Source organism: Anarhichas minor, unplaced genomic scaffold (genome assembly GCF_050575085.1).
Source record: "Anarhichas minor isolate MPS153535 unplaced genomic scaffold, ASM5057508v1 ptg000041l, whole genome shotgun sequence".
NCBI classification, from domain to species: domain Eukaryota; kingdom Metazoa; phylum Chordata; class Actinopteri; order Perciformes; family Anarhichadidae; genus Anarhichas; species Anarhichas minor.
This window is the reverse complement of record NW_027466487.1, coordinates 5009437-5021129: the sequence shown is the minus strand read 5'-3', so window position 1 is coordinate 5021129 and position 11693 is coordinate 5009437. Positions and strand designations below refer to the sequence as shown.

The 11693-nt window shown below is 42.6% G+C and overlaps 1 protein-coding gene across 3 annotated transcripts in view; it reads right to left on the bottom strand.

Annotated features, from left to right (window-relative positions):
* Positions 1 to 571: 571 nt before the first annotated feature.
* The window catches only part of myh14 (myosin, heavy chain 14, non-muscle), a 29004-nt gene continuing 17882 nt past the window's right edge, over positions 572 to 11693 (bottom strand). For all 3 annotated transcript variants that reach the window (XM_076109344.1, XM_076109345.1, XM_076109346.1), the window contains 20 exons: positions 11474 to 11597; positions 10879 to 11050; positions 10552 to 10764; positions 10265 to 10409; positions 9972 to 10178; positions 9681 to 9785; positions 9359 to 9511; positions 8878 to 9126; positions 8675 to 8788; positions 8485 to 8583; positions 8186 to 8398; positions 7933 to 8094; positions 7719 to 7847; positions 7517 to 7605; positions 7314 to 7437; positions 6993 to 7201; positions 6156 to 6264; positions 5484 to 5656; positions 5250 to 5273; positions 572 to 4271 (listed from right to left, as the gene is read on the bottom strand). In XM_076109344.1, the coding sequence (XP_075965459.1) occupies positions 4088 to 4271; positions 5250 to 5273; positions 5484 to 5656; positions 6156 to 6264; positions 6993 to 7201; positions 7314 to 7437; positions 7517 to 7605; positions 7719 to 7847; positions 7933 to 8094; positions 8186 to 8398; positions 8485 to 8583; positions 8675 to 8788; positions 8878 to 9126; positions 9359 to 9511; positions 9681 to 9785; positions 9972 to 10178; positions 10265 to 10409; positions 10552 to 10764; positions 10879 to 11050; positions 11474 to 11597 (2997 nt within the window). In that variant the 3' untranslated portion in view covers positions 572 to 4087. The remainder of the gene's footprint in view (positions 4272 to 5249; positions 5274 to 5483; positions 5657 to 6155; positions 6265 to 6992; positions 7202 to 7313; positions 7438 to 7516; positions 7606 to 7718; positions 7848 to 7932; positions 8095 to 8185; positions 8399 to 8484; positions 8584 to 8674; positions 8789 to 8877; positions 9127 to 9358; positions 9512 to 9680; positions 9786 to 9971; positions 10179 to 10264; positions 10410 to 10551; positions 10765 to 10878; positions 11051 to 11473; positions 11598 to 11693) is intronic.

Here is an 11693-nt window from a genome sequence, read left to right as displayed (position 1 = left end):
AAAAACTTCTCTTTTCTTGTGTGTAGAAGTAATGGAGGAAGTATTCAGATCCTTTACTGAAGTAACAGTAGAAGTAGTGCAATATAAAAAATATTAAATTACAAGTAATAGTCCAGCATTGAAAATGTCATACAAGTACATATGTATTATTAGCAAATTGTACTGAAAGTATCAAGTAGAAGTACTTTTAGTGCAGAATAAAATGGCCTTTATGAGTGTTATACCATAACAGCGGGCCACACACTGCAGTTTATTAATGGACTATTAATGTTGCATGTGTAAGTATTATTTTACAGCTGTAGTTGGTTGAGGTGGAGGTATTTTATACTGTTTTGTAGTTTAATCAAAAATACAACCTATCTTAGAAACTGATGATGTAAAATCTGAGAATGTAGTGCAATGCAAAGTACAATATTTCCCTGTGAAATGTATAAAGTAGCATGAAATGCAAATACTGTAGCAAATACAAGTTCCTCCAGTTTGCACTGAAGTACAGTACTTCAGTAAATGAGGTCAGCTTGTGCTCTCAAAGAAACACACAGAAACACAAAAGATCAAAACCAACCACATATTAAAGTTAACCCCAGTCAGATGTTTTATAATTACAGCATCATTAACAAAAAGAGGCTAAAACAATAAACAACATTTTTTTCCAAAATGTCTCAAGTTCCACAGTAGCCATAAAGAAACAAAACGTGAAAAATAACACCTTAAAGAAGCACCCGCCTCATCTCTTGCTACAGGCAAACAGAAGCGATCTCGTTCCAGCAGTTCAACCATCGTGTCTTCAGATTTTGGTCTATCAAGGTGTGAACAAAGTCGCCACGTTTAGACGTTGATACGACATTCTGAGAATACGACATTTAACAGTTCTGAGTGACAGATCGCGTTGCGACGACACGTGATGTCAGCTCATTTGGCTTAAATGCTTAATGTCGGCCTCTTTGAGATACATTACAACCCGACAGGGCAGCCAGGATGTACGGACGATGTCCGGCTCTCTTTTTTATCTCCAGTGGTAATGTGTAAAGTGCAGCGTTTACACAATAATAATGAAACACACAGCTTCAAACTAAATCAATTGCATATTGCTAAAATAAAAGAATTGTACATACATAAAAAAATCAAAATCAAACCCTTTAATAGACATTAAATATATGTCAGTAGTCTTTCTTCACCCATCACTAACCGTGATTCACAGTAAACCTGGCATGGCAAAAACAAAGCTCAACATGTATAACGATACGGGGACCTGAGCACTGTACACGCTTACGGTTCTCGTTTTGCAGATGTTAGATTTGCATTGTTGTTTCATTAAAATACACACCTGTTCAATTTAAACAGAAGGAAGGGGAGGCAGCAGTGATGACAACCCTGATTGCCGAAAAATAACTGGTTCTGTGCGTAATCAACCACAATCAAAGGTAAACACCAACAGGATCATTAATCCTTTGCCATCTATAATATATATATATATATAACCAGAATACAAAGAAAACATTCAGAGCAACATTTGTGATTTATCTTTATCTTCCTTTAGTTCCAATTGAAAGTTAAAGCTTCAGTGACATTCTTTATTATTTAAAGAGATAGTTCTACATTTCAGAAATAATCTTATTTCCTTTTTGAGAAGAGAAGATCTAAATGATCCTCATGTCTGTAAATATGAAGCTATGCAGCTAGAAGACCGTTAGCTTAGCTTAGCACAAAGACTGGAGACAGGGGTAAACAGCTAGCCGGGCTGTGCCTGAAGCCAACTAAACACAACTACCAACATTTTATCTTGCTTAGTAGAAAAAGTAAAATCTAAAAGTGGTGAGCTGTGTTATACGAGCGGTTATCTGCCAGACTATTTCTTAGTCTGGCGTAGTGACTTCCTGGAGTCTCTGCTTACTGCGTCTTTAAAAATGAAACTCTTTGTTTTTGAACATACAAGCTTTAATTAGTGAGCTTTAGAGATGCTAGTAGGTGGATTTTGTTTCCAGTCTTTATGCTAAGCTAAGCTAACCAACTGCTGACTGTAGCTTCATATTTACCTTACAGACATGTAAGTGGTATCTCTCCACCAGAAAGCAGATAAGCACATCCCCCAAAATGTTTCACTACTTCTTTAAAACATTGTCATTTGTGTCTAGTTATCACGTTGATTTCCTGGACAGCCTTAAAGATGCGAGAGGCAAACAGGTGCTCATGAAGGTGCTCAAGGTCATGAACAAAACATTTAAAAAAAAGACTGTTAAACAATAAATAAAACATGCTGAGCAAAATGGAGACTTATCAACAAAAGAAAAACACATTTGAAAGCAGGTTTCACACAAACATTGTCTATTTGACAGCAAGGTGTTTGGTCGACGCCACACACGTTGAGTTGATAGCTTGGGTAAAAACAAAACCAACAGCTTTTCGTTCTACTTGCCATTCGCTTCTTAAAAATTCATTCGTCCGTGCCTCCATTGTAATTTTGTATCTAATACTACTCATATCTGAGAAATGCTTTTGAGTTATTCTACACAGGAAGTGTCAGCAGAGACGGAGTTTATTCTACTGAGGAAAAGTAGAAAACCTCACCATCCTCGACTCCCGTCTTCTATTCTACAGCTACTCTACGTTTACTACTTATTTACGTCCCTTTTTCTCATCCATACGCCCACCATTTGGTTAAACACAAAAGCTTTGTTTGATCAATAATTTACACAGATAATCAGTAAAAATCAAAATTACAATGTAATGCTTGTCTAAAACAAAAACAAACAAAAATGTATTCTGCTTTGGATAAAAAGATCAATTAATAAAGTTCTCCGGGTTATTTTTTCTAGTTATGCTGCTGTGGTAGATCTTTTTCTACACCAGCAACGAACCAGTAAAACCAGTTTTCCACCAGAAAGATCTTTCATGCAAATTCACCTCAGACCCGACGATGTAACACCGACCAGTTCAGGCCGACATCAGCACCAGCGGGGACGGAAGAGATCGGACTAACGGACGCACAGAAAGTAACCAGCGATCAATGACTTCACATTGGATATAAATTATACAAATTCAAATTTCTGAAGCAATATGTTAAGACTTTAGTTAAAGAAACGATCTAATACTACCTATCGCTTTGTCTAACAACAGACTGTTTTTCTAATCTACAGAAAAATGATTTTTTTTTTAATTCAAAACAGCTTAACTCATGTACGCTGCTTTTTATGGACAAATGCTTGCCTCTCCACAATTCTGTCAAATTATATGAAAATGATATAATATATTATGGAAGTTAGTTAGTGTTCTGATCAAACATTTACAATAAAAAGTTGAATTAAATATTGGTTACTAATTGCCATTTCGCTTTTGCTAATTCAACCAAATTTCCCCCAGTTCTTTTTTACCTTTCTGTTTGCCAGATTAAGTCTCTCTCATTTCATGTTTTTTAAAACTGACTTATGAAAATGTGAGAAATCACATTCCATGTGTGTATTTGACTCATCTTGTTGACTGCTTTATGTAACAGATTGTCTCAACACCTCTCAGAAATATTTATTTTCACTCTCCAGCAGCCCTTTATGAATGATATATATATACACAGCAGTAAAGCTGTAATATATATCTATATATATATATAGATATATATTCTCATCAAAGGGGTAAACATGGCTTAGCTTTAGCTTTTAAATACTTCCTAATGTAAAATACGTGACCACCGTAATGTTTTCTGCCCTCTAATTACTGTACAGCATCATGAAATTAGTCGATAATAATTCACTTCCCCCTCAGAACTCTGGGAAATGTAGTTTAGTTTATCAGAAATGCACTGTAGAGATGTATTGTAGAAATTTCCAGTCTTTGTAATGTTTTTTATGTCACAGTTTGTTACAAAATAAAAATTAATTCCAGTTGCCTCTTTGTAAAATCTCGTTTTTCAGCGAGGTTGTTTAACAGTTATAGCGCATGATGTATTCATCTTAAATTTACTTTTAGGAACTACAGTGTTGTTATGTGCTGTGTGCATGTTACGCCTTCACCCCTGAGTCGTTGAGGCTGTGAGAGGCCGATGTCTGTCTGTCTGTGTGTATGCGTTATGTTTGTAACTGAGTCTATGTGTGCGTCACTCTGTGTTGTTGACGCTGTAGGGCGGCGGAGGGTCCAGGCTGTGTTCAGAGGAGGGAGTCGGGGTCCCTGGAGGTCCAGAGGAAGGGGTCGGCGAGGCGGGGGGCTCCTCCGAGTCAGAGTTCTCCAACGAGAGGTCGTCGACCAGCGCTCTGCGTCCACGCATCGCCAGAGGAGCACGCCTGGACAAGAAGAGAGGCGGAGTTACAGTTTGTCCGGCGGAGGAACCAGCCGAGAGCGCTTCTCTGAAAAACGAACGTGAGTCCACACAAGAGTCCACACACACCTGATTTTGGAAAATGATCTTTGGAAGATACAAAGCACTGAAGACTATTTTTAAGCTACTCCTGTTTGTCCCTGAGTTAGTCTAAGAAAGTCCTCATGCATGAAGTCTTTTCTCTTGAGAAAGTGAAATGTAGACGCAGAATGTAAATTCAACATGTGTGCAGCTCATCTATCAGGCACATATTTGCACACGGTAAAAATGATTTTCTCTGGCTGTTAACTGGTCTGCTTCTGGAGTTGGGAGCTCTTTTGACTTTACTTTTTATTCTTAACTATTTTCAGGGGACATCAGAAACACCTGTACGTTAAACTCGGCTGCCGTAACACTTTTAGGGCTGACTAACTATACAAGAGAGAACTATATTACGATAGAATATTGTCTTGTATTGAGCCCAATACACTAGATCTGCCATTTACTTACTTAAAACTAAGGCTGCTTCTCACAATTATATCCCCTATCGATTCTTTTTCTCAACTAATTAACAAATTGCTCGGTCTAAAAAGTGAAATAAAATAGTTGCTGATAACAAGTTCAAAGTGATGTTTCCAGATGGCTTGTTTTGTGCGACCAAAAGAATCTCAATTCACAAACATAAAACACAAAGAACGCAGAAAATGTTCACATTTCAAAAGCTGGAAACAGAAAATGTTTGCTTGACAAATTAGTTGAATGGTTAATCAATTACTATGTGATGGTTGTCGATCCAAATCAATTAAGTAATAAAAAACACAAGCACTAAATGTGCATGTGCATTAAGTCTCCACCCTGCCACACACACACACACACACACACACACACACACACACACACACACACACACACACACACACACACACACGCAAATGATAAAAATATGACACACACATTGACCTACTGATCTGGCTTCCATTCAGGGATGCTGAGTGTTGGAGTGACGGACACAGATGGAGAGTTTGTTTGTGTTAGATGGACACAAACAGATGCAACAAAAGAGCACAACAAAACAAATCATATTGAGTTAATGGAGGGGTTAAAAACAACAATAAATTATAATTCAAACACAGAAAATACGTGCACACACCCACACACACACCCACACCCACACCCACACACACCCACACACAGTTACCTGAGCTGGCTGCGGAGAGTGGCGATCTCTCGTGCCATGATCTGACTGCTGTCGGTGAGCTCCTCCATTTCTCTCTGCAGCTTCCTCTTCTGGGCGTTGGAGCGAGAGTTGTCCTCCTCCACCTCCTCCAGCTGCCGCTTCAGCTGCTTCAGGCGGACCATGGATTTATCCAGCTAGGAGGAGGAAGGGGGAGGAAGAGGCAAGGTGGTTGGGGAAGAGGAGGAAAGGGACGGAGCATATTGCAGAGGTCAGGGTGAGACACGGGATCGGAGGAAAGACGGAGAACAAGAAGAGAAGGGGACAGATATATAAAAAGAGAGATTAGTCTGGGGACAGGAGAACTGACAGGGATCAGGAGTCAGATTAAACCTGGCAGATTATCACCGATGATGTTTTGGTAGGGGAGTGTGTGTCTCTGCTGTGGCTGATGGATTTATTCTTCGGAGTGGAATATGCTCTAGCTTCCCAATGAACACACAGATGCCGGGGTGGGATTAGGATTAGGTTGGACTGAGCCGGATAAATCACTCATTTTGGGATGATTTTTCAACACTCTCTTTGTGCCCTGGGTCACAATTAGAGCAGCGTTCCTAGCTGACCTGACCCCCATTAGATTCATATTTAATGGTGCGTCTCTGTCTATCCTCTTGTGGATGATGTCAATTTTCTTACCTGTTCTCTGTACTGGTCTGCGTGTCTTCTCTCGTCTTCTGCCTGCATCATCACCTCCTTCAGTTTCTTCTCTGTCTTCCGCATCAGTTTGTTGGCAATGGCTCGTTCCCTGAGAGATGGAAATGTTGCACCAAGAAATTCAAGACATCTATAAAACATTACCATCTAATTGTGTTTTAGAGAGTTTAATAAACTGAAAATCTGAATTGCATATTTACCACTGGGACCGTTTTAAATATTTAAAACCATTGTACATTGTACATGTTGCATGCAGCCATGTTTCTACAGTAGCCCAGAAGGGACAAACCAAACACTGGCTCTATACAGAGCAATTCGTGTTTTTGTTTCAGCCACTGTAGTTCTTCTACACGCCTGGCACAGTCGGTTGCAATCTGCGACCTCACTGTTAGATGCCACTAAATCCAACACAATGTACCTTTAAAAGTGGCACATTTAATTCAAAGTGTTTCTTATAATATGAGTTGTTTAAAATCATGTTCACGGTTTGGTGTGAGGCCAAAAGAAAGCTGTAATACTGGCTTTAATTCACGCTCCCCCATTAAGTTATTTCAAGTCTGGGTGCTCGTATAACATGACAGATATATATTTTATGCATTTTTATAGGTACTGCATAAGTAAAATAATTTATTTTGAAAATTAAGAAAGTAACATTTAATATAGAGTGAACTTTTATGTATAAAATTTGCATTGACCCTGGTGTATTACCCCTCATTGTTATTTTAATTTATATTCTCTTTTCAAGTCTCTCCTAAAAATAAAATAAATATAAAGTTAAAAAAGGGCCTATCTTTGAATGTAATTATCCGTTTCTCTTACGCTCTCTCCTGTTCCAGCTGCTCGTCCATCGAATCTATCTTGGCCTCCAGGGCTGCGACGCTGAGCTTGTGCTTGCCCCTCACTGCTCCCTCCATCTCCCCCAGTCGGGTCTTCAGATCCTTGTTCTGTCTCTCCAAATGCTCCCGAGCCGCCTCAGCCTTTTGAGCCAAAGTCCTCTCTCCCTGCAGCTGCACGGTGAGAGTCTCCACCTGGAACGCGAACAGTGAAGCAATGAGGAAGCTTACATGCCACACATGCCATTTCATGAAGTGACATTGAGAGTGGTAGATGTGTGTGTGTGTGTGTGTAAATCTATAGTACCTGTAGAGCATTTTTTCTTTGTCTTTCCGCAACCAGTTCAGAGTTACTCTGCTCCTCCTCCAGCTCCTCCTCCAGCTGACTGACTCGTGCGTCCAACCTCCTCTTTTCTTCAAACAGTACGTTCCTGGACAGACATTACATTTTAGTAAAACCAACACAAGTCCATATACCAAGCAACAATAGCAAAGTAAAGTGGTACTAACTTTCCAGAGCTGCTGTTGACCATCTCATCGGCCACCTCGTCTCTCTCCTGCTGAGCCTGTCTCTTCTGCCTCTCTGACACAGCGAGCTCCTACACAGACGAATGAAGGCACACCGGGTTTTAAAGTCACTCAGAACACAGACACTATTTCTAAAAGCATTATATCTTAATATTTCTGTTGGGTTTCAGTTAAATATACACACCTCAGAAAACTGCAGGACTTCTGCTTCCAGAGTTTGGATCTTCTTTTCGTTGTCTTTCGACTGTGAGATCACCTCATCCCGAGCCAACCTGCTTTCCTCTAGCTCGCGCAGAACTTCTTTCATTTGACCCTGTAACATATAGACACTTTTTTTAGAATGCATGCCATTGACAAGTACAGAAAATCAATGTTTATGGTTATGAAAATGTCTTTACCTGCAGCCTGCGTAGGTGCTTCACAGCCTCCTCTTTCCCGCGGGTGGTTGTCTCCCCCTGGGCCTCGGACTCCTGCAGTTCAGCCTCCAGCTGCTTCTTGGTAGACACGGCCTGAGACCGCTGACTCCTCTCCTCCTCCAGCTGGATCTCCAGCTCCTTCACCTGGCATAGGAAGGAGGATAAGAATACTTTGTGTGATTTGGAGAGAAGAACAGCAACAACACATTTTCTTCTCTCTCCCTCCTTTCTCTACCTGTTTGCTGAGCGCCCTCCTCTTCTCCTCTCCCTTCTCCTCGCTGGTGCCTATCTCCCTTTCAAATTGAGCCTTGAGCGCCTGCAGGGTGACCTCCAGCCTCAGCCTTGAGTTCTCCGCCTCCGTCAGCTCCTCCTCCAGCTCCTGCGTCTGAACCCGCAGGCTCTGGGCTTCTGTTTCTAAGCTCCTGCGGGTGCGTTCCAGCTCATGGACCTGATTCAGGGGCAGATAATATGTGGTGACTCACTGAGGACTGAGACAGAGAAATGACGAAGGAGTCCCAAGAGGAAGATTCTTACGCTCTTGCCGACGTCGTCCTGCTGGTTTACAAGCTGTTCCATATCCAGACGGAGCTGCTTGTTGGACCTCTCTAGCTCTTCCCTCTGATCCTGGGCGTCCTACACAAGCACACAAACACAAGAACATTAATCGCCGCAATCACAGATGCATAACGAAAAATCGTTTACGGTCTGCTCTCAATTAGTTTACCTGCAGGGCTCGAGAAAGAGCCATATGTCTTGTCTCCTTCTCTCGGCTGTCTGCTTCTGCTCTGTCCTTTTCCTCTGCCAGCCGAGCGCTCACCGCCTTCTCCTCTGCCAGACACTGACGGGGTGACGGAGACAAAGTTAGAGGTGTAGGGAAGAAAATATATTTGCAGCCTGTGCATGGCGGCGAACCGATGAGACTCTGACCTGGTCAAACTTCTTCTGCCTCTTCTCCAGGGCCGTGCAGTTCTGTCTCTCTCTCTGCAGGGCAAGTGTCATGTCCTCTATCTCTTCCCTCAGTCGCTCCCTCTGCCTCTCCACCCGATCCTTCTCCTCCTCCTTCTGTCGCTCCCTCTGGGCGGTGCCGTCAAGCTCTCTCTGGAGTTTCCTGCGTGTCTCCTCTCCGACTTCCACCGCAGTGTTCACCTCCTCTGACTGCTTACGAAGCTCTCCCAGCTGAAGCAGAGAGGGGTTAATAATTCATGAAAACCAAATAACCATTCGTTTTACATCTTTGGCTATTGTGAAGTATTAAGGGATGTGAGAAACACTTGGAAATATGAGAAAGTGGATGTTTTTATGTTTGCATCTACTGTTTTTAGGTAGCTTTGATGTTTTACTGCTGTGGATCTATTTCAAAGAGATAAAGCAGTTATAGAGTTAAACCAAGCCCGCGAGGGTCTTTTACCTGCTGGGTATGAGTCTGGATCTGCCGGGTCAACTCTTTGGCTCTCTCCTCCTCCTCCTCCAGTCTCTCCATTAGTCCATTCCTCTCCTCCTCCAGCGCTCGCACCCTCGAGCCCAGAGCCATCTTCTGACGAGATTCATCCTGCAGCAGTTCCTGAGTGAGAAGAAGCGACAAGAGTGTCAACCAAAGTCCGGTGACAAGCTTGTGCATGTGCTTTTGAGAAGACGTTTCAAAAAGCTATTGCTACTCTCTCAATTGCTAAAAGTGGCTAAACGTCACACCTGCATCAACCCTGGTGTCTGTGTGTGTTTCACTTTGTTACCTTTGCATCGTGCAGTTGGCTCTCCAGGCTGCCAACGTCTTTAGTGAGCCGAAGGGTTTTGGTGTCAGATAAGGACAAATTGGCGGAGATGGTCTCAATTTCACACTGAAAAAGCCAGTTGGGATAAAGGTAAATTTACCAGAACAAAAACAAGAGCATCTCTTCACTGCAGGACCATAGATTTTGTGACATTCAAAACATACAAAGCAACACCTATTTGAACACACACAAATTTCACAACTAAACTATGAATTGAAGGTTTAATATCAGCGTGTTTGTATCCATTTCCACCTGTAGCTTGTGCACTCGCTCTTCCCTATCCTCCCGCTCTCTCTCAGCCTGAGCCAGTCGGGCGCTGGACTCCTGCAGCTGACCGTCGGCCCTCTTGCGGCCTCTCTCGCTCTCCGTACGGCTCGCTTGGAGGCTCTTGAGCTCAGAGCTCAAATTCTGCCTCTCTTCCTCCAGCACTGTCTTGGCCTTCTCCAGGGACTGACGTGCCTGTAAGAGAACATGGACGGCACCTGATGAGCGACATGTTTACACATACATGTGTGTTTTGAACATGTGTGCGGTGTTCCTCTTACTCTCTTGCTATTGTCCAGCTGTTCCTGGAGGCCGTCTATAGCAGCGCTGTGTTTGACTCGGAGTTCTGATAGCTGGGCCTCGTGGTGGCGAGTCTTGTCTTCAACACACCGCTGGAGATCACTTAACTCCGTTTCCCGACGAGACCTGCGTAGACGGAAGAGGCAGGAGGTCAAAGAGGTATAATTCTTGCCCTTTTTATTAGACTCCCTTTTTCAGTCCTGTCCCGACAACAGAAACTGAACTATCAAAGTCTATATTTATGATCATTTATGTGCGTATCCTTTACCTTAGATCCTGCTGTGCAGCTGTGGTGTCCAGAGTGTCCTCCAGCTCAGTCCTCAGAGCCTCCAGCTCCTCCCCCAGGTCTCTCCTCTGTTTCTCCGCCCTTTCCCTCATCCCTCGTTCATTCTCCACTTCCTCCTTCAGCTCAGACACCTGTGACATGGCCTCCCTCAGCGCCCTCTGAGCTTCTGCTCGACGCGTTCCTTCTTCCTCCAACCTGACACAAACAGCAAAAGACAAAGGAGAATTAAGGGAGGGGTGTAGTGTGAAAGATCTATGACGAGCCTTTATTTGTGTCACTGCGTCTATCATATGTCGTCCTGCGTCTCACCGGCCCTGCAGGGTGGTGATTTCCTTCTCCTTCTGAGCCAGACTGCCCTTCAGCTCGCCAGACAGCATGCCCATGTCTGACAGCTGCTCCTGGGCCTCCACCGAGTCGTTCTCCATCCTCCTTCTCCACTTCTCCTGCTCCAAGCGCCCCTGCTCCTCACGCTTTAGGCGCTCTGCACACAGTTGTGGAAGCAACGGATTTTAGATCGCAGCATTTGAACAGTAAAAGTTGGATAACAAGGATACCAGTCTCCACTAATGAATTATGACTGGGTGCTAGAATGTAAGATTACTCTAGCTTTGGCTAAAATGATGGCGTTAATTATTTTAGTTTAATACTGAGATATTATTTTTCACAATAATCCACTCATTTTTGGGAGAAAAAGTGGAACAATTTAAAGTTGCTACAACTCCACATTGTGTAAAAAACACCTTTAAATAAAGTCTTTCAAATATAAAAAAATATTACTCAAAATGCACATAAAACCAGCGTATCTTCTGAATAGAATTGACTGAGTAATTTGAATCCAATCATAGCGTGCAGCAGGAAACAGTACAGCTGTACGTTGCCTGTGGAATGACATCAGGACAGTTACCCTCTAGGTCAGCGATGACAGCCTCCTGTTTGTTCTTGAGTTTGTTCAGACTTTTGGATTTCTCTTCTTCCTCGGTGAGCTGATCTGTCACTTCGCTCAGACGCTCCTCCAGCTGTTTCTTCTCCTGCTCAGACATAAATATCAACATTGTATTGGATCATGGAACATGTAAAAATATGTATACTATACAATGATGCACAAAACAAACTCACACATGATA